Source organism: Paramormyrops kingsleyae, chromosome 18, assembly GCF_048594095.1.
Source record: "Paramormyrops kingsleyae isolate MSU_618 chromosome 18, PKINGS_0.4, whole genome shotgun sequence".
Lineage (NCBI taxonomy): Eukaryota > Metazoa > Chordata > Actinopteri > Osteoglossiformes > Mormyridae > Paramormyrops > Paramormyrops kingsleyae.
Window position 1 is genome coordinate 27,108,981 of NC_132814.1, and position 26,094 is coordinate 27,135,074.

At 39.1% G+C, this 26,094-nt stretch overlaps 2 protein-coding genes, 1 long non-coding RNA gene and 1 pseudogene across 8 annotated transcripts; 1 reads left to right on the forward strand and 3 right to left on the reverse strand.

The window, feature by feature from the left end:
* Positions 1–8,896: 8,896 nt before the first annotated feature.
* Positions 8,897–15,092, reverse strand: LOC111835508 (uncharacterized). 6 transcript variants are annotated; one of them, XM_023795920.2, is made up of 8 exons: positions 14,486–15,090; positions 13,850–13,988; positions 12,556–13,645; positions 11,968–12,098; positions 11,795–11,847; positions 11,268–11,422; positions 10,692–10,771; positions 8,897–9,325 (listed from the first exon to the last, which is right to left on the reverse strand). In XM_023795920.2, the coding sequence occupies exons 1-8, from the start codon at positions 14,594–14,596 to the stop codon at positions 9,279–9,281; spliced, it is 1,806 nt and encodes a 601-aa protein (XP_023651688.2). In that variant the 5' UTR covers positions 14,597–15,090; the 3' UTR covers positions 8,897–9,278. The 6 variants fall into 6 exon arrangements, with proteins under 6 accessions (XP_023651688.2, XP_023651687.2, XP_023651689.2 ...); XM_023795919.2 differs by having other exon boundaries at positions 11,681–11,847; positions 14,486–15,082; XM_023795921.2 differs by lacking the exon at positions 14,486–15,090 and adding an exon at positions 14,232–14,340 and having other exon boundaries at positions 11,681–11,847.
* A 571-nt stretch (positions 15,093–15,663) lies between these two features.
* Positions 15,664–18,728, reverse strand: LOC111835509 (uncharacterized). Its single transcript, XR_011983488.1, has 2 exons — positions 18,375–18,728; positions 15,664–17,394 (listed from the first exon to the last, which is right to left on the reverse strand). It is a non-coding gene; the product is annotated as an uncharacterized lncRNA (long non-coding RNA).
* A 22-nt stretch (positions 18,729–18,750) lies between these two features.
* igbp1 (immunoglobulin (CD79A) binding protein 1) lies at positions 18,751–21,880 on the forward strand. Its single transcript, XM_023795928.2, has 6 exons — positions 18,751–19,042; positions 19,323–19,637; positions 19,979–20,195; positions 20,282–20,361; positions 20,447–20,556; positions 20,641–21,880. Exons 1-6 carry the CDS (start codon positions 18,825–18,827, stop codon positions 20,787–20,789), a joined length of 1,089 nt encoding a protein of 362 aa, XP_023651696.1. The 5' UTR covers positions 18,751–18,824; the 3' UTR covers positions 20,790–21,880.
* Positions 21,881–22,280: 400 nt separating this feature from the next.
* On the reverse strand, positions 22,281–26,087 carry LOC111835491 (serpin H1-like; annotated as a pseudogene).
* Between the last annotated feature and the right edge of the window lie 7 nt (positions 26,088–26,094).

Sequence of the window (26,094 nt, forward strand, 5' to 3'; positions counted from 1 at the left end):
ATTTTTCTAGCAGTGCCGCTTCGCCCAGTTAAATTTTTTCAGATTTAGCTAATAAACTCTGTTCCTAACACTAGATGGTTTATGAAGAAACTCTGTCTTTAACATCCTATAATAATTTAGTTAGATTCTTGGATTAAAACAGGTATTTTTCAGTCTGTTAGGCTGTTGTTCCAAAATATGTCAGTTTAATTCTTTGCAAGGAACCAGGGAGAATTAAAGTTTTGCTACTTTGTTAAGAGCCAAAATACTGAGCCCATTTAATATGTTGCCCTTTAAAACAGAGCTGCTCTCCTTGGGTGGTGCGTTCTAGACTGATCCCTCAGCAAGTATGTTAAAAATGCCCCCGCAACAGCCAGGAGCTGGGTGGCTTTTCTCAGGCAGAAATAACTGAGGAGGTGACATGTAGATGGAGGACTTCCCCAGGACGCCTTAGGACCTCACGATATTACGGTCCGAACCCAGTCGCACTTATTCAGCAAGATCCGGGATACAAAGTGCTTACAGAAACCATACATGTCCTAATCGGAACTATTCCTCTTAATTACTTTTTTGAATTTAATGACACTTCAATGATATTGCTAAAGATTACATTTTATTACTAAAACATTACTATTGAGTTTTATGATCACTGTATGAACTTCTGTAGAACTGTTAAGGTAATATATGACAACAGACAAAAAATACTGATTACTGACAAGCACTGTCTTAGGGGTAATGATTGAAGGGGTTTTGGAAGAGGACTTTCACATAGGTGACAGGTATTTAGGGCCAAGGGTGATTTACAACAAGCTAGGCATATTTTTCTCACATATGTTTAGAAAGCTTCTCAATCGGATCACTGCTGGATGGAACAGGTGTTGAAACTGTTTCAATTTTCAAAATATAACACATATTCTGGCACATTTAGTCATTTTGAGGCTAAGGGACATTACACAGGAAGAGGACCAGGCAGGGGACACTATGGACGGAAATCCAGTCCATTGCAGGACACACATATGCACAGGACAAATCATAGACAGAGAGCGACCCAAACGCATGTCTTTGGACTGTGGGAGGCAAACTGGGTGCCCAGTGGAAACCCAGAAACAGAGAGAGAACTCGCAGACTCCATACATTCAGATCCACAGCAGAAAACAAATCACCCAGTCAGCAGGTGTGAGAATAGAGATACGCAGTGAATCTCCTTTCCCATGTCCATTAAGTTCAAGGAAAATGTTTTGGCTGTACTTTGCTTTGTATTCACATTCAAAAATACCATTAGGCACAATATATAAGAGTATAAACAACAGAAAAATATTATAATTAAAAGAGTCACTACCCATTCAAAGTTGTACAAGGGAAGCAGACGAAGGTTCCTGTTCAAAAGGGATTATCCAGAAGCAGAGAGAAGCTGGAAAGGGGACGGGAAATGAACTTGACCCAGTCTGCTGACCTTCTGCAGTAAAAAAGAAGAATGTGTCTTCAAATTGCTGGCACTCTGTAGATCCCATTACTGCTGCTAACACAGGACTCTCTCCTGGGAGAATTTCATTGCTTCTCCACCTCCTGAAAATTCACAGATGGATGAAAACTACTCCAAGATTTACTAAGATGTTATACATTCCACTTCCATCTTTTTCTGCAAAGAACAAATATGTTTAGCATCTCCAAAAATTTTTTCCATCGTATGCTACAGTATATACTTCAAGTAGGTAAATAGTCATAGTCCAGTTTGTTCCACAGAAAACAGGTCTGCGACGGCAGTGGAGGTGCCAAAAAGGATCATGATACGGCAAAATATGTGAAACATTCAGTGGGTTACCAAGTGTTTGCCACAATTAGGCAAACTTATTTAAAATGAGACTACAATTGAAATTCCAGAGAATTGTAACAAAATATCTATCACTCTACATGCACCGCAGTAAGGCTTAAAATTTCAGCAAAGCCACACACTCAACTGTGTTTTTTTATATTTACTGGGATAGATATTAATGCATTATGAAGTACTTCTGAAGTGTCTTGGCAAGCTAAACAAATCTATTTCCAAATCTATTTATGATGCAGCCTGACATTTTATAGTTATTTACACCGCTGCTATTTCCCTCAGAGGGCCCTGAGATAAAATGGATATAGACGTCTCTAACTATGCTCTGAATCATGAAGGAGAAATAACAGTGTCCATGCTGAATGGGTTCAATCCCCCAACCAGGTGTAAGGACCAATAAAAAACTGTAAAATTAAATTAACCTGATCCCCTCTTCCTTATAATCCCTCCAAAAATATTGGTGGGGTACAGTGCATTATTTAGTGAAATTATGTTAAATTGCACTATTCTGGCAGCAGACATTGCTGTGTGAGGAAATGCTACTCACTATTTAAACACCAGTATAGAGAAACTGTAAAGAAATTGCAGTCAACTGCACAAAAAAATACATTAATTCACTATTCACAACAGTGCTGCATGCAAGCACTTCAGTACGTTTTTATTTAACTTTAAAATACTCCAGTCAAATGTGATTCTCAGTTGAAGTCTAACATATATCTCACACAATTTGAATCATGTAGGTCTTGATTTTGGTTTGTACAAGTCAGGGCTTCCATTAAACATGGAACCAAAACACCATGCACAGTTGTAAACATGTAACGGTAAGTCTAATTCATACAAAATACCTCACAGACATTTGAGTAGAGGTGGTCATACTGTCATACTTAACATGAAGTTCTGGATTATTAATAAAGCAGAAAAGATTATTAATAAGCTATGCTAAGATACATATTATGAGGGGAAAAGCGCTATGAAAACACAATCTGGGAGCAAGCTGGGAGATGGTTAAAAAAGTGGACTAATTACTGCAAGTTACTAGTTCAAATTCTACGAATGACCTTGGTAATAAACAATTGCACGAGGAAGTGAGTTTTTATTAAAAAATTATTTTGACTGCAATCCTTTTGATTTTGAGCAGGGTACAGCTTCACCAGAGTTTACTGTGACTGGATAGTTACTCAATAAAGCAGAGTTAAGATAGCATTGTTTTAAGATTGCCAAAAAAAACTTTCAGGAATGCCATCTATTAGCAAATAAAAAGGAAAGTTAAACCAACAAAAGGGAGCAGAATGATTTTTAGAAGGAAGACTTTTCAACTTAGTCCTTCCATGAAACACTCAGCTTGTAAATGCAGGTCTGCCATTGTGTGTATTGGAACACCAGACATTCATCATGTTCAATTCATTTCTGTTGTTACAATAACTTTAGATAACTATTATGATCCAAAAATATCACAATCGCTTGACACATATTTACAAATTATATCTTTATCTATATATAAAGTATAGCAACTTTTCCTTATTCATTTGAATATTTTTTGTCTTTTGGGACATCATGTCATATATAATTACTATCATACAAAATTATTCTCTGTGCTGAAATGCAAACACTGAGCTTTCTTGTCCATATTATTATTTGAGATAATATTACTATTTAGCTTTGGAGCTGAATTATTTCACTTTTCAAAAATTTTGGCAGAAAACTTGAAATAAGGGTAATTTTAGAAAATGTTTATTGAGAGATGATTGAAATATCCACTCAAATTGCTCTAGCAATTAACATATCCATCCACTGCGGTATTTTGTTATTGTGATGGTAATTGACAATGATTAGTTAGTGGTGTTGTGATACATTGCAAGTTTTTAAAATATTGTGCAAAGAAGAATGTGCTTCTCTTTCGGCTGACCTCTATAGTTCACACACTGAAAATACATCAACCCCCAAAAGGAGGGATCGAAATAATCACCTTTCAGTTGTGGTCTGAGATTAACAACTTTTGTACATTCCCAAATCACCAACCAAATCTACCAGAAGATTAATTGCACTTATATGGTGAGATACATTTCCTTTTCTGTTTTTATAGATATAGAATAGAGTAAACTATTTTAGAAAAGAGTAAACATTAGACCTTTAATTACCTCCCAAAGGGCAAAAAATTGGACAGATCCAAAATAAATGATGCTTTTACTTTGTGATTGTAAGAGAAGTAGTTCTGGCTCAAGAACAATGACACAAAACAGCCTTGCACTATAAACACTGATGATTTAAAGTTTAACACATACGGCATCAAAAATACTATATTTCAAGGACTGACCAGTTTTTTCATTAGAATCAATTATCAGGGGCTGTTATAAAAAATCCAAACTGAAAGGGATTGCAAGGAGTTTCAGTCCCACCACATGGCACTTTCTAAAATGTTGTCATGTCAGAATGTTGAGGAATCCAAATGCACATTAGTTCAAATTTAGATCTATAAAACTCAGCCAGTCATATTTCATTTGTTGTTTTTGCTGGCATTCCGACACACGGCTATTTCTGTCACTTAAATCTGCAGCGGTTGCTATAAAAATACAAAGACTAAACTAAGCTCAGTTTAAGGGAAAGGAGGTGAATACCAAAATCCTACACAAGTCACCAACTTTTACTGCCAGCTTGCCATAAGAAGGCATTAAGTTGAAACCTTGAAACAATGGCTTCATTCCTTTTTTAAAGGTACACTAAACCTTCATTTTCTTTTTCTCATAGATTAGTTGTGGTAGACTGCACAAACATTCTTGTGCAAGAGGTCATATTGATCCTTTGTTTGGAAAGTTTTATCACCCTGACCAAAAAGGGTTATGCAGCTCTGGGTTTAGCATGCGTACCGTATGAAATCTGGGGGAGACTCATGAAGAAAAGAAAGAACCGGAGACATTGAGAAATTGGCAATGATTCTGTTGGGACTAATAGTGCTTCAATTGTTCAAATAAAATGTTCAGAAGAGCCATGTGAAGACAATTCTCATATATTATGATGAGGTATATCACATATATAAGAATTCTTTGTCATTCCACATGGGGGGGAAAAAAAAACAGAAAGAGCAGGGCTTTTGTTACATTGGTGTAAGGTGAAGGGGTTTCTTGGAGTCTGACGCCAAATGAGAAGAGAGTCATTAGTAAAGCAACCCCCTAAAATGTCAGACCATGGGCCCAGTGGGTTCTTAATGTCTGGAATGCCACCTTTCTTCACAACTCACAAATGCAATCGTTTGATCAACCTTGTAAATCCTAGCAGCTGTTTTCACCTGATTCAGAAACAACCAGCTGGATTGACTGTGGTACATTGTCACATCTTCACCTCACCAGACAGAAAAAACATGATACTCTGTAAATAATATCCCTCTTCCCAGGTATTTAGCAAATCCCTCAGAAATGTTAACGATGAGTTAACATGACCAAAGAAAACAAGCCCCATTTATACAGAATATTATATCCACTCATCTTTCTACTTTTATCAAGTTGAGGGACAAAATTGCTATTTACCACAGTATAGAAAATGCTGCTGTTTGCATTTTCAGTGCAATGGTTGTTGAATAGCAATTTGCAACAACAACAACAACAACAACAACAATAATAATAATAATAATAATATTAATAAGCTGAAAAAGAACAAAATGTTGGATTTTTCAAGCCATAAGCAAATGGCTTGTGAACGATCATTAATATTTCTGCTTAAAAAGGCAATGATTTTGCTATGAGTCAGATCATAAAGCTGCACTACTTGCAGCCCCACCCTACCTATGAGCAGCATCTTCCCTGACCACTTTCCCAGCAGAGGGTCACAGGAGTCCATTCATAGCAATGTGCCAGGGACCACCCCCAGTAGAATGTCAGTTATGATTTACATCCGTCTGTCAGGAGGCCTGGAGTCTGTCCCAGGCAGCACAGAGTACTCAGGAGGGGAATACCCCGGATGGGATATCAGTCATTTTTTTTTAAATAGTTCATTCATATTTAATATCTAAAACTTCATTTTCTAAATGGGAACATAATTCCTAAATAAGGCAGCTGAGGTAACCTCAAATGGTATGTTGAATAAAAGCCTACTACGAACTCTTCCAATGAAATACAGCTCATTCCAAAAAATCTAAAATCTACTTTTTTTAGTATCAAGTTTTCCCCCCCAAATTTTTCAGACTCTTCGCATACCAGCACTCTCTGTAGACAGCATCTTTTCTAGCATTTTGACACAAAATGCATTCAGTGACTAACCCTTACTAAAAGCTTTCGCCTTATCTTTAGCTGAGCTGAATCGGATGCAAAAGTATATTTTTCTACAAGTAAACTTTTTATACTTGAGTCATCTATCTAAAGCCTTTGTCCAAAATCACTTACGGCAGAGGGAGGGGTTACAGTTTATGTGCACTGCGTTGTTACCACAGTGCTCTGCTTGAAATAAATAAATCGTCACAGCTTAGAATGGCCAGTATCATTCAGGCGGACAGCAAATTCCAACATATGCTAATATTTATTTAGCAGATGTTTCGTCCAAAATGATGTACAAGCAACAACCAGGGATCAGAGACACACTGTGTCCCTGTAGTACCTGAGGTTAAGTTCCTTACTGAAGGGTCTAACAGAGAAATGGTTACCGTCTCTGCAGAGAGAACAACCCAGGAGGGGGCACCACCCCATCACAGGGCACACTCACATACCATTCAGAACCTTAGTATGTTTTGGACTATATGGGGAACTCCCAGGGCAAGACAGAGAACATGCAAACTCCAATCACACGGAGTCTTGAACCCTGATCATCAGAGATACAATGTAACCATGCCAGCCACTGCATCACCATGCTGCACCAAACACAAAGCACTCTCACGTCATTGTAACACAGAGACTGTCAGGTTATTATGTATTAAAAAATGACAAATTCAGAACAATTTTGTTCCAGCAGGAGGAAGAGGAAGGAAAAGAGGAGGAGAACTGAGACATGGTGCCTCTCAGCATGAAGGGAGTGTAATATCTCAGGTGAAATTACTGCAACTATAACCAGCCATGTTTTAAGTCATGGGCTGTTAGAGAGACAGGCTGGCGTGTGGGTTTACCCAGAACTACAAGATAACTGACATGCAAGATATACTTCACATTCTACCAGTTTCTGCTGCAATACAGCAAAGCGATCCTCTAGAGCACTGCTAATACACAATTGTTTTTGTTCTATCACTTCAATTATCTCCTGTCTTGGACGACCTCCACGGAAGACCAAGGTGTGGCCAAACGTGCAAACGTGTGATTATATGAGGCAGTTACAGTATTTCACCATTTCCATGCCAAAACATGTGTGATGTAGATGCAGTTATATGAAACATCAGTGCCCTACTGTACCTTTGAGATCAAAATTAAATAAAAATGTACATTAATATTTTTAGGCAATGGTGTTCTGAAGGAAAATGGGTGCGTTACTAGAAGAACTCTAGCTCTTGGATAGAATAATTTTGATACATTTGGAGGCTTTTGGCTGGTGAGTTTTGGACAAGAAATGAGTTAACAGTTGCATGTACAGTTGTAGTTCTGTATGAAATGTTTTGCAAAAGAGAACTAGGTATGGAAAAATGCTTGTGAGCAGTTATATAAAACTGTAATACACATTGATATATTTTATGTTAACAGTATTACATAAATAAGCATAAGGAACCTATGCACCCCTGAGTGTCTCAAACCTGAGTTACGATGAAGGTGTCCAAACTGCATTCGGTCCAGCTGTCCGGGGCTAATGGAGTTCCCAGCAACCATATAACATTTCCTCTAACCCAGGAGAACAGAACGCTAAAACGGAAGAGACCCAGAAATGGAAAAATGACAGAGCTCACTGCAGTTCACTATAGAAATAAGACGAAACAAGGAAATAACGTCAAAACGGCAGCATTTTTTAGCAAGCAAGGCAGTTTTGGGGCAATTTAGCTGCAGGGAATCTGTCCCTTTTCCAAACAAAAAACTGTTTTGTACAGAAACAGCTACAAATCTATACTGCTGTGATCTTCCATTCTACACGCATTATGATTTTGTCATATTTACATGCTATTTTGTGCAACAAAGAAATACAGAGAGAGATCCTGCTTCCATCAACTGCATTGACATTTTCATTTCACTCCACTGGGGCAGACATCTTGATTTGCTCCGTTGGGCCAGAAATTGAACAGAATGATTTGCTGGAAAGGTCACTTCCCAGGAGTGTCACTGGAGATTTGTGAAACGGGGGGGGGGGGTGGTCCTGACTTTAATGAAAACAAAAGAGAACAGACCATTTAAAGTGTGGGCAGTGGTGGCTTAATGGTTAGGGAAGCACCCTTGTAACTGAAAGATTGCAGGTTCGAGTCCCTGACCAGCAAGGCACCACTCAGTAAGGTACTGCTTCCTGGGTGCTGAATTAGCTTCCCCCTGCTCTGTCACATATAGGTTACATGCAGAGGACACATTTTGTTGTGCACTGTGGTGGAATTTGTTTTGGGGGGGGGGGGGCATCCTAAAGCCCTGGTGACACCTGGCCACATCACTGGACCCCTGTGTCAGACCCATTCTACTCCCAATGTTAGCTGCTGCAGGGTTGTGTGCTTGGTTATCTTCTGGTTGGATGGACACTTTGTAGACTTTGTATGACACTTTGTTGTCATAAGGACCCCCCCCCCCCCCCCCCAAGTGTAACCCTCCAGTCCACAAAATATTTCACATGTGCTGATCCAGTCATTAAAACATCGAGAACCCCTATTTTAAAGGTTGTATCTACTGAACATATTCCATAGCGACACTTTAATCACTCCACATTTCGCTAAAAAACATTCTCTTTCAAGAGTGAAACTTAGGATATTTAGTTATATTGTGCAGTGTTCTGCAATTTTGAGCTACGTAGTAAGTAATTTAAAGACAAATTTCAGAATTTATCATCCTGAGGAACTCTTCAGTTAGATAAGGACTAGGCGGGAGTCACTGCGCGGCATCATTAGTGTTCCGCTTGAATGGATTACCTAATAGGATATTGGATTGGTGCACCCCTACTTCATATATCAGAATCTGAACATGGCAAAAGTACCCTCATAAATTAAATGTTCAGGCATTACAAACAGCAAATGTTTATTTAAAACTGACTTTATGGACCAACATTTATGTAAGGATCTTTATTAATCTTTACAAAATGACATGCATTCCTCAACAAGAAGTCTGGATTAACTTTAAACATGCATTTATATATTCATTTTTATCTTATTTGAATCAGCAAACAGCACAAAATCAATCAGTTAACTTAGAAAGAAGGAAAAACATACTGATTGAGCAGCAGCTCAGCACGACCTGAACTATACTGCAGAGTGCATACAAAAAAAAAAGATTTACGGTACGTTGCTGCCTTACATAAGATAATTTTTTTCCCTGTACCTGGATCTCTGTCACACTCATCTCAGTGTTGCTGTATTTTACAACCCTGATCTCCGATTGAGAACCTAGGCAACTTCACTCTGGACATTCTTGTCTCGTCCATCATTGAGGCCTGTAACAGTGATAAGAGTCATACAACACAGCATATTACTATTTACAGATCACTTGGCTTATCCTCATTAACTACAGCTATCTATCCACCCATTATAACCAGGGCCTTTAACCTGCAAATCAAAGTTATGTCCATTTTTTTTTGCTTGTTTTATTTTATTTAGCTGTTGCAGAACTATCCATCCATCTTCTGACCACTTATCATGGTCAGTCACACTGGGGCATGAAGCCATGGTGCACCCTGGATGGGATACCAGTCCATCACAGGACGCGTACACACACATACAAACACACACACGTACATACACACATGCATGCACACACACGTACACATGTGTGTACACACGCAAGCATATACACATACGTGCACAGTTCATATATTCCTATCATTGTGGGGACTCTGCATTCATTTCTATAGGCATAACCCTAATCCCATCCATGACAACCATAACCCTAACCCAGCCTGAATATTAACTATAAGTAACCAAACAAAACACAAGACTTCTGGCATTTTCAAGTTTTTGATTACATTCACACTGGCATTTTCTGCATTTTGATTGCCCTTTATAAAACTGAAGTTATCCTTTTGGTGACCAAAAAAAAATGTCCCCAGGGTTTTAAAAGTTAAAGGTTTTTAATCATATTGTAGGAAATGTCTTCACACGCACACACAAAATCATAAATTATGGGCAATTTAGAGATGCCAATTAGCCTACAGTACAGAAGACAACAGATACACAGAGGAAACATGCAAAATGGATACTACATGCAAGCTAAATACAAGGAGTCATGATTCAGAAACACTGAACAGGATGCCAGCTCACTGCAGAGCACAGACACAGTGTAGGTGCTGCTGACTGTCTGAAACAGCTTTAAGCACATATCCCACACATGCAGTGCTACAGTGAGATGCTGTAGCCTGTGCCAGTCAGTACAGACCGGAGGCCTGGGGGACGCACTGCACAGAATGCCAGCTCACTGCAGGGCACACACACAGTGTCAACCATCAGTGGTGCCCATTCAATTCTTAAAGACCTTCTCACATTTTCTTGGAACAGCAAAACGGTTAATTTGAATGTCCTATCAAGCAAAACAGTTATAAGATCAAGGAGATAAAATAATCTTCACTCTACGATTCTACAGTGAATATTGTCATGCCATAAAATGAAAATCACTGTGTAAAAAAAAAAAAGTGCAAAGTGACGAAAAACAACAAAACATAAAACAAACTGGCAGCCTATCCACAGTGCAGCCCAGCCTGAAGGCCCACATGCCTGGCACAGTGCCAGGGCAAACTGCCAGGTCTCCCAGCAACACTGGCAAGGGTAAATGATTGGAAGATGGATGGATGAATGGAAAATACTTACTTTTCCTCAAGTTTAGGCTTATTATTGAATGATTGGCATGTCCACATAGGGCCAATCTTGTCGACAGAGAAGCGCTTCTCCTGAAAAAAAGTTATTAAAATGAAGTGGGTATAGATGAATGAATGACTGCTAATGAATTAATGTATTTCAAGTCATGCATTATATGTTTTTTTAAACACAATCCACAGAGGCATCTGCCCTCCACTAAGCATCCTTAAAGGTCATTCTTTGCCTCTACAGCCATACGTTTAAAAATGTACATACACAACATGAATAGCTTGTACAGCGTTAACCCTCACTAATTTATACATTAATTTTTGGATAAATGTGAACTATAAATGGAACACATTATCTTAGAAATATCATGGATAAACATATACCCCCTTTAATAGTATTTGTTCTCTTATTTTTGGTCTATATTAGATATATGAATATTTTATGTCAACAAATTCTTATTAATGATAATCCCTATTTTTATTCCAAAGATTCTGAAAACTTCCCAAACAGAAATATCATTCGGCATTTTACTGCAAAAATATACATTTTGCAATAAAATAAATTCCCAAGCAAACAAACCTCATGCCTCCAATCTTTCCCTTCTCCAAGAAGAGCTCCACCATCACTTTCGGCTCCTGAGGAAACAGCCTTGCAAACAGGGTCCTATTATGTACTTTGTCTTTAAACCAGCACACTGCCTCTGTAGTCCAGTCTTGACCCTTAACTGGAGAAACCTGTATTCATAATCAGAACCTTGTTGAAATAAAAAAACAATCCCACATACAAGACAGATCAGAATCATAATTTACTTTATTGGCCAGGTACACCTGAATTTGCCTTGGCAGTATTGGTGCATATATTAAACGACAACACAGAATATACATTAGTAAAATAAGAGTAAAATATTAGACTAAAAAATATAAATAGTGGCAAATAAGAACAAAACTCAATCAAGTATGGAATATATATTTCAAAAATAACTATTCCCTTACATTTGCCAAAGCAACCTGCAGGGCTTGTTCAGGTAAAGTAGCTGCCAAATCATCAAGTTCTTTTATATTCTGCAAAGGGATACAAGCTACGTCGCCATAGTCAATCCTTCTGACCTCAAGGTTGATATTTTGCACACCACCTGCCTTCGCCAGATTCACTGAAGCTCCTGAAAGCGATGACAATTTTCAGCTAAGAATAGGGAGGACCACGTAAAAAGGGCGATAGCTTACAAAATGGCTTTCAAAGTATTTAAAACAATAATTGAATAATGAGGCTAAAAGCTTACCTCCTCTCATGCCATTTATCTTAATCACCTGACCACGGCACCACATCTTCTGCCTTGGAAACCATCCCAGAACATAGGTTCCAATATCCGGAATACAATCCATCTCAGAAAAAGAGCGACTGCAGTGCAAACTGCCAGGCAAACAACCAAAATACAAACATATAATGAGAGCTGTAGCACTTACAGCCAGTAATGAGCTCAAAGCATGGTTAACATGTTTCAGAGCAATGTACAAATGATATCTGAATATTCGACTAAAGCACAACTGATTAAGCAGTTTGCTCAAGGAAAAGTGAAAAGGTCCAGGATATGTACCTAAAATCTGATATCCTTAATTGGATCACCAAGTAAACAGAATTCTAGTTGATTATTTATTCCGAGCACTCTGCCAGCTTCCAGTAATTAAAATAGACCTGGAAAACCCGCAGAATGTGGGTACTTGGGGGAAAAAAATAGCATACATTTTTGTGTGAAAACGTAATCAAGTTCTATAAAGTTCTAATTATATTCTAAACAACAATTTTGTTACCTTAATACTATAATACTTCATGTTTATTAATGACACATTTTCAAAAAACAAACACTTACTCAATAGCTAGGGAGAGCTGTTGCAGTTGTGGGCCCACAAGCTGGATGAAAAAGTTACTAGGGCTAACAACATGGGTCACTGTAACCGCCATTTCCTCATACTTTCGAACCTGGAACACTGGGACCTTTTTTCCAACCTTAGATATTGCCAGATTGTCATCTTGCCCCGTTGGGCCTAAAGCCCCAACTCCACTAGTGATATGCCTTTGAACACTGGAAGCTTCCTCTTTGGTTTCTGTACAGGCCCCTGAAGTTGAGCCCAACACATCTACTTGCTGAGAACGCCTTGACGAAATAAGGTTTTCATCTATGAATATATCACCAATATCCCACAATTCATACTTTGTGGAAACAATATAAGTGCACCTCAATGCACCATCAACATAGTCTTCCTTCACCTCGAATACTGGGGCAGAAGTAGCAATTAGCAAGCCATTTGTTCCTTGGTACAGATTATCATAGACAGGCTTGCCTTTCACTTCAGATGGAGTCCCTTCTATTATCGAAGGAGACATGTCGTCATGTGTGGCACTGTCAACACTCGGCTCAACCCTTCCGGGAAAACAGGTCAACAAATCGCTTCTACATTTGGTTTGCAAGAACTGTATCAACTGTGATGAGGTCTGCTTCTGATGTTGTATGGTAACATCAGTTCCCAGCTCCTGATTCTGTAAACATGAGGTCACACCATGAAGGGGCTTTTCAAATTGTTTTCCTGTTGATTGTGTTGCTGGAGTTCCCAAAGTAACACCACGGCTGTGATGTCTCACTGGAATTCTTGAACGTGACTGATCCTGACAGTTATCACTCGAAGGCTGATTGTCCTTTGTCTGATTGTACTGAAGTGCATTAGGTATCTGCACTTGTGCTTGCGACATTAAAGAGGTAAAGACTGTCTGAATTTGCTGTATGGTGAGAGCAGCTCCAAGAGTCTGTACTGCATTAGTAATAGAGGTGGCCAATACAACATTGTGGAGCATTGGTCCAAACTTCAAAATGCTGGAAATCATTACATTTCTGCCCCATTTCAGTACTGGCCCATGCAGATGATTATTCGGCTGATTAGCAATCAGTGAACGATCTTCTGGCTCTGCAAGGTGTAACAAAAACACGACTTAATTATTCATGGCAAACTAAACTTCAGTTATGGCTGTCAATTACCACTCGACGATTGAAGGTTGGCTATTCAACAATTTTTCCAGTCAGTGCCAAATCCAGAAGTAATTTTTAGTTTCTTTTGATAATTTGTGCTACGATATGTTATACATTTCTCCGATATAATTTCGCACTTTACCGGCAATCAGTTGACGAAATAACCCAGTAAGCCTCTCAATGACGGTACATTTCACATCCAATTCATTCAGAAGCTTAACTCCATCCATCCTAGAGCTTTCTTTAGCGGATCTCAAGAAACTCTGTACATCTTCACTTGCCTGTAACGAAAATTTAGCTTAAAACCATCAACAGAAAAAGCAGGAAAATTCACACTACAAGTATATTGTTGAAAGTATGACTCATTTTTAAAAACACTCCATTGGCGCCCGAGCAACGACAAATTTGTAGACAACAATAAACCCTTTATTAACCGAAGAACTTGCCCGAACATGGCCTATAGCTTAAATCCGGAGTCAGGGGATGCGAACAAACACAAACAGGCTTCTAAAAGTTTAACTTACACGGATAAACAGAGTCGAACTGCAAACCGCCTCGCGCTCACAGACATGCTAACGCCGGTGTTATGCCGAAACAGGCATCCCTGCCGTAGAATGCATGCCTGTCTCTAAATGACCGATTGGTCGCTGATCTGAAACGAGTTGAACTACTTTGTCGAGTAAGGCTACCGTAGTGCTAATCAATAGCCCCCCAAAACCCGTAAGACTCTAACCCTAACTTTTTAACTTGCATCTTTTCATGTGGAACTTTAACCTACCTTTTTCGTGAAAATCCGGAGCTCTTCCTCCAATCTATAACGGACATTTTCCAAAACCATAATTTTGTAAATAAGACACACTTTAGTGACTGGATACCCTTCTATCGACATTTTACTGTATATCCCTTTACCGTGTTATTTAACAGTATACTTCTTATAGTTCAAATTAAGTGAGTATTCTGTAGGCGAATGCAAACGGAACTTCAACCGAGCAGATCATACGTTAGCGCCAAATCTAAAAAGCTACTCGTCAAGCGCGCGTCAGGGTGAATGCGTGCGATGCCGCGAGACCGGATACTGTGTCTGCGCGCCATTTTTAGTCTCCGTACGTCTCCGTGTTGCGGCATTTTTACCTTCTGAACACGGTTAAAAAAACACACCTTAAAAACACGCGTGTACACCGTACAAATGCACTTGTTAAAAACGGTCTAGCCTAGATACCTAGGCTAATTTTCTTCGGTTTGACATGCTTAAATCAGTGTCTGACTTGGAGCAAGTGAAGTAAAAGGAGAAAATAAGTCAGGGACAGGGAGGGACTGAATTTCCCTAGGCTATTGTCTATAGTAATTAATCTTCTCATACAGCACGAAAGGGGAACATGGATGCCTGGAATGATTTATCTTCTCTAAGTTATGCCTACACTGCTACATTTTATTTAAAATTGGGGGGGTAAGTGCCTCATTAGGCTAAGCTTATGTGCCCATGATCAGAAGGTTGCCAGTTCAAGCCCTAACCTCAGCAGAACAGTAACACTTATGTGGGCCCTTCAGCCAGGCCCCTACCGCCCCCCTCCCCCCCCACATCTGCAGGGGCACCACATGTTGGCTGATCTTGTACTGTGACCACCCAAGCTATGGAGAGCAAGATTGGAATCCTTCTCTTCACCTTCCCAATGTACTTGTGTAAATGGTAAATGAAGGATTATTATTATTATAAAAACATTTTCAAATGAAAACGATCTCCATCCACACAAGCGTTTTCTCTTCATTTTACATATTTCCATCCACATTGAAATGAATAAAACGTATCTGATATAGCTATTAGCCTACATTGGGCATGGGTACATTGATGAAAAAGGATAAGTAAATATCACCTACTCAGGCGCAATTCATTTATGATGTTTCACTCTTCTCCCTCAGTTTCATTTCAGATAAGTGTCAAACATATTACAATAAATGTATAGTGAATAGAACTATTTATTTCGGCAAAAATTACAGCAAAAGCAGACAGTGGTTTAGATGTGAAACATCATGGGTTAAGAAATGTGGTTAACACACGTCTCACTCTCTTCCCCTCAGTTTCATGGCAGTCCTTCCTAATATTATCCCACTTAGTGGGTGGCTGGATATGTCTGTCATATTTAATAGCTGCACTTATGTCTTGTTCAGGTATCATTTCTTTTTGAGTTTCACAGTAGTTGTGCAAAACAAAACAAGCATAAATAACGAATGGAAGGTCCTGCATATTTATATCCATCGGTCTCCTCAGTACTGAAAACCGTGCCTTCAAATGCCCAAACGCACATTCAATCACCATGCGAGCCCCACAAAGGGACTGACCAAAAGATTGCTCCTGTGGGGTAGCACCGCCATTTGGGTAGTCTTTCATGAGGTATGGAAACAGGGGATATGCTGCATCACCCAAAAGAAAAATGGGAACAGCCTCTTCACCCTCCACCAGTTCTGTTGAGCAAGAGGGAATGCTTCCATCCTTTAAATCTTCACTTAATTTTGAATTCAAAAATATTCGAGCGTCTTGAACACTACCGGGCCATTTCACAACGACGTCCATGAAACAGTACTTGTAATCACACAGTGCTTGCACATTCAATGAATGCCTACCCTTTTGGTTCATGTAGTCTGTGGATTTGGCCGACGGTTGTTTGATTTCAATGTGTGTGCAGTCTATTGCTCCTAAGCACTGTGGCATTCCATGACATCTGTAAAAGTTGGCAGCAGCATCCCTAACTTCTGCCTCCGTTCTCGGTGTTTTGATGTAATCAGGACCCAAGGAAAGGGTAACTGCCTTGCAGACCTGTCTAACAATTTTCGAAACAACTTGCCGAGACAACCCAAATGCGTTGGCAGTTTCCCGGAGCTGTCCTTCATCAGCCAAATAGTACAGGGTACAAGCGACCTTTTTGACTACGTCCACAGGCGATCTCATTTGCGTTTTCTTTCCTTCGATATTAGGACGCAGTTTTTCACTGAGAATGAGCAAAGCTGTTCGAGACATTCTAAAATTTTCTTGCCATTCTTCAGGAACCACAGATTCATTTACAAAATTGTCCCACCAAGCACTGCTCCGTCCTGGTTTTACCCAAAACTGGCGCTCCTTGAAGGGATTGTGACGCTGCCGGTAACGAGTTTCTTTGCTGAACAACAGTGACCGGTAAATTAGTTTCTTTTTGCGCAAATATGCAGCACTCACAATGTGTAACATGCTATTTAGCTGTATACAGGTCAATAACAGGGAAAGTGCCACTGGAAGCAGCTCCTCCATATCTGCCATGTTGGAATACTGTATACTTCTGTGTAGGGTGATCAGGTAACCAATCAGGGTGTAACTCGTGGGATCAAATCAAGGAAGGGCCATGTGATAAGTACGGACCAATTAGGGTGCTTTTAGAGTCTGTGCTTTTCAAAAGTCATTCATCCACACTGCAAAGCTAAAACATAGTTTTCAGAAGTATATGGCTCTGAAGGGGGCTCCGATTTTGGGGGCTGAAAACTTAAAGGTAGAATGGACAAAAGCTGACAATGGAAACTTATGTCTGAATTTTTAAATGAATGTAGCAATGTGGACAAGCCCCTCAAACATATTTCTGAGGTGGTCCTCTAGAAGATCTCTTTCATTGACTAAGCCTTCTTCAGCTGTGGAGCAATCTTCTACACTTCGTTCTTTGGTGCCTGTTTGACAATGAGAGAAGAATATTTCAGATTTGTATTTGTGTGCTACATTAAGCACTGTAACAATTATACTCATCAGGAGTGTTTCTAGCTATTGAAAAAAATCAGGAAGGAAGACTGGCATCGAAGGGTAAAACACACATCTCTAGATTCCATAAGGAAACATCTGTAGAACTTGACAATAGGTTTGAACATGCTGCTTTAAGGACAGATTTAAAAGGCTGTAATATGAAACATTACACTAATTCAAAAATGACTTTATATGAACTTTACTAATCATTTTATTTATAAGTAAATAAAACCAAAATTTAGTCTCAAACAAAAAACTTGCATTTGACACATCTACATTCATATTCTAAGTTGAATGCAGAAAACTCAAGTGTCAGAAACATAAACCAACATTTTGTAACATGGAACAATGACATGGTTTTGTTAATGCTGGTAGCCAAGAAAAAAATACTGTTACTGCCTCAGAATTCATACATAAATGTTACTTGATACATAAATATAATAAGAAAAAAATAAGAAGCCCCAACTGAATTGTGCAGGAATTGCGTATGACTATGAATCAAATAATTCCACAATTAATCTAATATTACCGAGCAATATAAAACAATTAATTCCACAATTAGTCTAATATTATTCAGCATCTTACAAATCAAAACAATTTCACTGCACATTACCATTCGCTAAATTATTACTATTTTATTTTTTTCTTAATATTTATCTGCCTAAGAGGCCGGAAGCGTGGGTGAATGCTGCTCTGACGCTGAAAGACCCCAAACCCCCGATGAGCCCAGGTCCCATCACTGATGATGCGTCCCCGCGCAATCATAAGATGTATCTATCATCTTCATTAATACTGTATAACATTTTACTTTTACTTTGTTTGTGATGCGTTAACTTCACTGCACTGTGTACAGTGTCTTTGCACCTTGTCCGTTTGCTACTAAATGCATGCTAGTCTGTGCTCTACGTACCTTGCTAGAATTTCCTATAAAATTTCCATCCTGGGATCACAAGTTTAATCTTATCGTGGTCTTCCATTATGGGAAACCTATTGTCCTCCTCTGACATATATTTCGGCGCTGAGTTTTAACGTAACACACCGTGCCATTGGTTAACTAAATTAAACTAATAAAACCTTCACGTATTTTGAAAACAATGGCGAAACATAGTATGAATGACCTCACTATACAGAAACTCCAGCTCCACCTGATCCGCAAAGAACATGAAACTGACATAAAGTCGTGAAATAATACATACGAGAGTTGCAAATCGAGCAGCGTCGTAAAATATGATGCAATTTACGCATGCGCAATAATGGTGCACATGCGTACTGTTGATCAGGTAGCAACAACAACAGCAAAATTGTATCCGGAAGGTACGGAAGCCGAAGTCGGACAGTCTGTGTGTTAAGAATTTGACGCATGAAAATGGCTGCTGCGGAAGAGTGTAGTGAAATTCAAAATACGGACTTGGAATCACAGAAAGTTCCTGAAATGCTGGATCGCGGGTGGAAATTATTTGAAGAAGTGGACACCACAAACCAGCCGACCGGATCAAACTCGGTCCAGGTTAAAGTTAAGCGTGGGATTCAGCTGTTGGAAGAGGTAACACGCATGGTAGCCCAACTCGACTTATTCAGGTAACTTTTGCAGACTTTCGTCATTTTAGACGTTTCAGCTTAGTTTTCACTCTACAATTTATTTCACTTAGGGGCACTTCGGGACGCTGAGTGCATGTGGGTTTTGACAAGTACATTTAACTGGTTATATGGGCTGCACATATGTGGGAGAAGTATATTAGCATTGGTGACAGTGAAGGTAACAGTTTTCAAATTGGTGACTTAAAATAAATAGCATGTCTAATACTATAATCTTAACGTTCACTGCGTAAGCATTTCATTATTTTCCTTTTTTTTCCAGTCGAAATGAAGAACTGGAGGAAATTGCAACCACAGATCTCAAGTATTTGATGTTACCTGCTCTTCTCGGGGCCCTTACAATGAAACAAGTCAACCTAGCGAAACGCCTGGAGCAAGTGCAGAAAGCAAAGGTTTACTTTTTAGATTTCTTGAGAAGGTGCAAAGACTACAATATCGTGAAGTTTGAACTACCCAAAACAAACGATAATTCTGCAGACTCATTGGAAGAAGAGGGAAAAGGACCGATATCGGCACCTACAATACAGCCTCCGAATTTGATTGCCATGGCAACACAGAGACAGGCTAAAATCGAAAGGTTTTTATGATTCACATCTTCACGTTTTGAATATTGTACTTAAGGGATCAAGTACATACAAGCCAACATAGTCATAACAGCATTGTGATGATGCAGTAGCAACTAAGACCTAATTAATTTATCAAAATATTAAAAATGTGAATTGCTAAATTTACAAAGGAAATGCGATAGCAATTGTCTTTAAATTTATGAATTTTTAAATAAAAATCATACAATTTTGATATAATGATTGATTCTTTCCTAAAGCTGTGGCATTGAAGGATGACTCCTGGTGCATGATGATTACCTCGTTATATATATATATGTCATCATAACTTTTGTGTTATTATAACCTCCCCTAGATATAAACAAAAGAAAGAAACAGAAGCCAAACTGTCAGAGATCAAGTCTGCAGTGGAGAGCGGTCACGCTGATGATGAAATGGTTCGCGACTTTTACATTCTCAATCTACGGAAGTGGATAACTATTGCATTGGAGGAAATTGAAAGCATTGACCAGGAAATTGAGATTCTGAAGCAAATGGATTTTCTGAAACAAGAAAAAGTTCCACAAGGAATGGTATGATGACAGTGATTTTATATGCATACATGTTCCCATGGAGTTAAACTACATGTAATTAAATTACGACGTCTTACCCCTTCTAGGGCACAGCAGAACCATTACAGTCCCATCAGAGACCTCGCATGAAACCCTTCATCCTGACTAAAGATGCTGTTCAAGCTCGGTAGGCAAATACACAAATGTATCGGTGCTAAATGTAGAGATTAAATAATACTGTATTTTAAAGTTTGAACTAAAAATATTTTCAGAGTCTTCGGTGCAGGCTATCCCAGCCTACCCACGATGACCGTCGATGACTGGTATGAACAGCACAGGAAACGTGGAGCTCTTCCTGATCAGGGCATTCCACGCAGTGCAGGTACTTTCGGTCTACCTCCTAGTTATTTGTACATGACTTTGTGTTAATTAAGATGAAAACTAATTCTGCAAGCCTTTCTCAAAGCTGATATTGACAGTGAAGAGCGAGAGAAGGAGGAGAAAGAACGACAGATAGAGAATGATGATGAAGAGGCCTTGCAGAAGGCTCGGGACTGGGACAATTGGAAAGACACGCATCGTAGAGGATACGGGAATCGCAAAAACATGGGCTGATTCAGCTACAGCCAAAATCTGCAGCGGCAAGCTATAAGTGGTTTGTTGAACCAATTAATAAACTATTTTAAATACTTAATTGGGAAAATTATATTTGCCCATGATGAGGTGGGCAAGCAGCCAGAATGGAAGGTACTGCCAAACCTTCAGTTCGTATAATTGTGGCTGCTCAAACTAGTTACCTTTTAACGGAATCTGATCATTGGCCAGGTGTTTAGAATTTCCCATTTGCTTTTCTGGGGCTAAAACATAAACACATTTGGTAAATACTTTTATTTGCATGTCCATGGGAATGATAGTCTAGTGATATTTATTGTTCTTGTGTTGAAGTAGCACCACCATTTGTGAGTTGTTCTTGAAACCGAAATTTTGCAGTGCCACATACTGTAAAAACAACTTTATTGGTATGCCAGAAGATAGAAGTATTATTCATTAGAGAGAAATAAAAATCTATTTATCTGCATACGCACTTGCAACAATGGTCGAAATTGTAACAATACCACTACGTGATCTAGTTATTTTTTGAAATCTGTTTTTATATAGCTATTCATCAGAGTAGCTTAAGTTGCGTATTAGGAGTGGTTATTTTCACACTGTCCTTGAAGGAAAGACCGATTCGAATTTCATGCTTTCAGTGGAGTCATGAAAGTCTGAGCCTGTCCAATTAAAACGGAAAATAAAATTAAACGATTATACAAATACACCTTTGAATATTTGAAACCTCACCAACTGTTATGAATGCCTGGTTTTGTTCATTACCAATAAGTAAATAATTCAGTGAAAAAACATGGTGAACTACAATAAAAAATATATATATGTCCAGTAAATTGTTAACATTACTTATGTGAATGCTTTGCGGAAGGTTTTCAGCCAGAAAAGCTTTTCTTATGTGATAAAACTGAAATCTGCAATCTGGGTTCTAATTCCTGTATGAAGTATAATTTTGTATGTGGATTGTTTCCTTTTGCTGAAATATGCTAATGACTTTTTTCCTGTTACATATTTTGGTCATTTGTATTTACATTGTTTCTTGGAATAAAAGGGTAACAGTGTTACTTATTTTTGGTTTAAAATTTAAGCAAAGCCATAAATTTGGTTAAGCGTGATTTTTGAAAACTGTGTAGCACTAATTTTTAAAGACCACATTTGCAGTACCTTCACGATACATATTGTGTGGTAGCTTGGTTTGCATAACGACAGTATGAACTTTTGTTTATTAATGTGCTGCATCACCAAAATTTACCTGAAAAACAACACGCAAACCAAAAATTAAAAAACAATTTTAATCTGCTGAAGATTGCATTTACAAATATAAATACTCACCATCTCCTTGTAAAATGATTGCTATATTGCAGCTTAATTTTACAACGATTTTGAGAAAATGTAGCCAAAGGCTGGAGCAGCACTTCCTGCATGTTCGGGGGGGGGGGGGGCTGCACATCCTGTATGTCTGGCTGTTTGCAGCATTCTTAACATTATTGACCTGTTTGGTCATGTTACTGTTCGCTTGGTTTCTTGTGGGTTTATGATTCAAAATGGTTTGCTATTTCATAATTCATCATGATTTCCACCATTTCGGGGGTTTAGAAGTCTACCCAAGAAAAGAATCGAGTTGGTTTTCGTGTCTTGCACAAAGAAAATGAAGGGATGGTCTGCATAAAAAAGTTTTGGTGTTTTAAGCTCTTCTCGACCAAATATATTCTCATCAAATTCATTGCCTCCGGTTTGTATCTCACAACCAGCGGCATGAAGGAAATGTGAAAGGGGCAAGTCTGGTTTTCCTGTTTTTCCTGAGAAATCTGCTTTAGATTTGTCCACAGCCTCCACTAATCCAAGTTGTTTCAGGTATTTCTGCAAGGACAGCATTTCATAATAATTGCTTGCTTATGTCTAATGCAATTTATAAAATCAATTATATTCAAAATCAGAAATGCTAGAATTGACAATCACCTGAAAATGCGGAATACTGGCAATTGGTTACTTATCTCAACTAATCCGACATCTTGTGCTTATTTACCTGTAGTTCATGAATGCTCCCCACATCAGCTTCAGGCAGGGACACAGCCACAGCTTGTTCTTTTAGCTGGTCCGACCACCTGTAAATGTTCTCCTTGGTCAGCACCTTTTCCAGGGGCTCCATGTGGAATGGCATAAGGATCAAAAGGCTGCTTTGCATCTTGCCCAATGGGATTTCCAGAAATTGTAGCTGATTGGGCTCATCTTCTAAATATCTGTAAAATCTTTTGGGAAAATAAACGATTCAAAAAAATTTCAATATACATTTCTGAGAATACATACTGGTTAGAAAGTGAATTTTGTACCTGTACGATGCATCATTTGCACAGACACCGTGCGTGTTCCTGAAATCATGAAGCCCCTCTTATCCACCATTTTGTGGCTGAAGGCTTCTGCCCAGTGAGCTGTCAAAACAATAAATGTCATAGTTAGCAGACACTTTCAGCTTAAGCGACAGAATTGAGAAGACAGGCCCAGCCAGTCCCTGGTGCACTTGGGGTCGAGGACCGTGTTCAAATGATGACAGACCTGAACCAACCACCTATCGAACACAGGAATAGCATTCTAAATCACTGAGCCACAAACGATTACGAGGATACATCGTCATGCTTGGAACTGGAAAACAGTCAAACCAAAAGTTTAATTTCACTTACGTTTTAAAAGCATAGCATTAATAAACAGAGCTCCATCGATAACAGGCAAATCTTTATCTCAGACAGTTTGTTATCTGTGCTTTGGTGAGCCCATTTGTTGATTTTCATGATGCCACTTATCTCTGAAATTGACTTTACTTGAGTTATGTCTGTAGTGCACTTCGCTCTTCTCAACAAAGTCTGGGCTCAGGTTGATCCAAGCAGGCCCGTAGGAGCGACTACTGACTTTCCAGTCGATGTCACTTATGGCTTCATCACTCGCATCTGTGAGCAGTTTTGAGAGCAGGATGTGGATACTGTCCTCCACCAAAGGCACGTTTAGGAGTGACTTAACCTGATTGGCTGTATTTTGTCTGGCACCTAGTGTTATGACCCCCAAAGAGGAAGTCAACACCACAGGTGAGATAAAAATATTTTCAGATTTCAATGATGCATCATTCTCCATGTTGTGATACAGCTTAAGGCTCAAATTCATGATGCTCTCTGACAGCATGTTGGATGGATCCTTTTTGGTTAATGTTTCAGTGCTAAAAAGATCAACAAGAAAACTTAACACCATCAGCTTGAACATCATGTCTTCATGGATGCTCACTGTAAGTAAAAAGAAAAATAATGTATATAAATGTTACATAAGCAAAATATTGCATATTGCAAAATATTGCATAACATATTAATATAACCTCCCCAGCTTAGCCAGCTCTGGAAAAAAAGATTAAGATTAAGAGACTGGTCCATATTTTTTTAAGAATCTGCATTGTCAAATCCTGGTTTAATCCTGGTTCTGCTGGAAGAAGGGTACACTGAATGGCAGGTTGTTTCCAGACTCAAAATTTCTAAGAAAGCAGTACACAAAAACAATGTGAAATGACACTGGGAACAACTAGAAACCAGCCAGGTAGAGGGCAGAAGCGACTTTCTAATGCCAGAGATGATCGTCAACTTATCCAACAGTGCCTCATAAATTGGAGGATGACATCAAGTGACCTTCAAAAAGAATGGGAGACATTAAGTGCAGGTGTGAAGTGCACTGCTAGGACAGTTTGTATGAAGCTCCTAGAAGTAGGACTGAAGACCCATAAAGCAAGGAAGAAATCAATCATAAATCAATGGGCAGCAGAGAAGAGCCAGGCTGGAGTTTGAAAAAAAAAATTTACATTTTGCCCAGGTGCAAACACATAAAATGAGAAATGATTGAAACAAAAATTTTTGCTGTGGTCCCTAATGTCTTTCCTGAGCTGTTGTCAATTGCCACTGGGTGGCGTCAAATTGCATTCAATTATAATCTAAGGCTCTGTAACAATAACTAAGTAGTCATTAATTATTATTCGCTGTGAGTTGTCCAGCTTGTATGGCTCCCTGGGCGAACCAGCGCCTTCACCCTCCCACGTGCGTTTATCCCAAACCCCATGGCAACAAAACAGGCACTATTCGGCACTGATTTTTATTAGATGGATATAAATATTAGTAAAAGTTAAAACTATACTATAAATATAAAAATATATCAGATTCATGTGTTATAAAGAAGACAAATAGAATGAAATTTTAGTATATAAATATAAAAGAAAACTAACAAACAAAAAACAAATGAAACTGAAGTGCACAAATCTGATATCACACAAATACACACTCATTACGATAATCTGATTATTACACTAATGGTAGTTGCATAGCTTTATCTTTTTCACGTTTATCCTTTTCTTTTCACTCTTTATAAACTGGACACCTTATGGCTTAGACTTTTTCTTATCCATTTATGTTAATTTGGCAATCAAGCATGAATACATCACTCATCCCCCAACCAAGAGTCAAAACTACACCAATTCACCATGGAGGTGTGCAGACTAGCTTAATATTATTCTTAATTATTTCACATAAACCAGAAAAAAATGCAACAATATATCTGTGAAACTATGCATTATGAATGGATTGTGGCAGAGGTGGAAACTCGAGTCACGAGACAGTGACTCAAGTTACAAATTTGATGACTTGTGACTCGACTCGGCAAAACTGATGGAAAGACTTGGACTGAACTTGGACTTTCAATACGCTGACCTTTCGACATGCCCACACTGCAAATGGTGCAGAAAGAGGCCCTGGCTGCCACAGACTCGTAGAACATCCACCTCCCCAGCACTGCCGCCCAGCACACGACTGCGCAGAAGGGGGCCCTGGCTGCCGCAGACTCGTAGAACATCCGCAACACGGTTCTGCCGACTCTGAAAAAGCTAACCCTTCCCTGGAAGTCTAGCCTGCTCTGGTCCTTCCTGTAGGGGGCAGTGCAGGTCTTAGACCAGTCCAGCTTACCATCTAGGTGGGCACTCAGATATTTGCAGTTCTGGACAATCTCCACCTCTATACTAGGGGGGGGGGGGGGGGTACCAGAGACCACGATTGCCACCACCAGCTCCATTGTATCAGAAATGCTGAGCTGCACGTGTTTCAGGTTGCACCCCTCGACAAAGATGTCCACAGTACTCCTGTACTCCATCATGTCTCCATCCCTCATACAACCATCTGAGAACGTCTGCAGATGGCAGGACTCCGTGTTCTGGTTTAGGACGGAGGTGGCAGTTAGGTAAATAGCCTTCAGTGTCAGAAGAAAAACTAGATGCTGCTGGAACAACAGCATTATATTC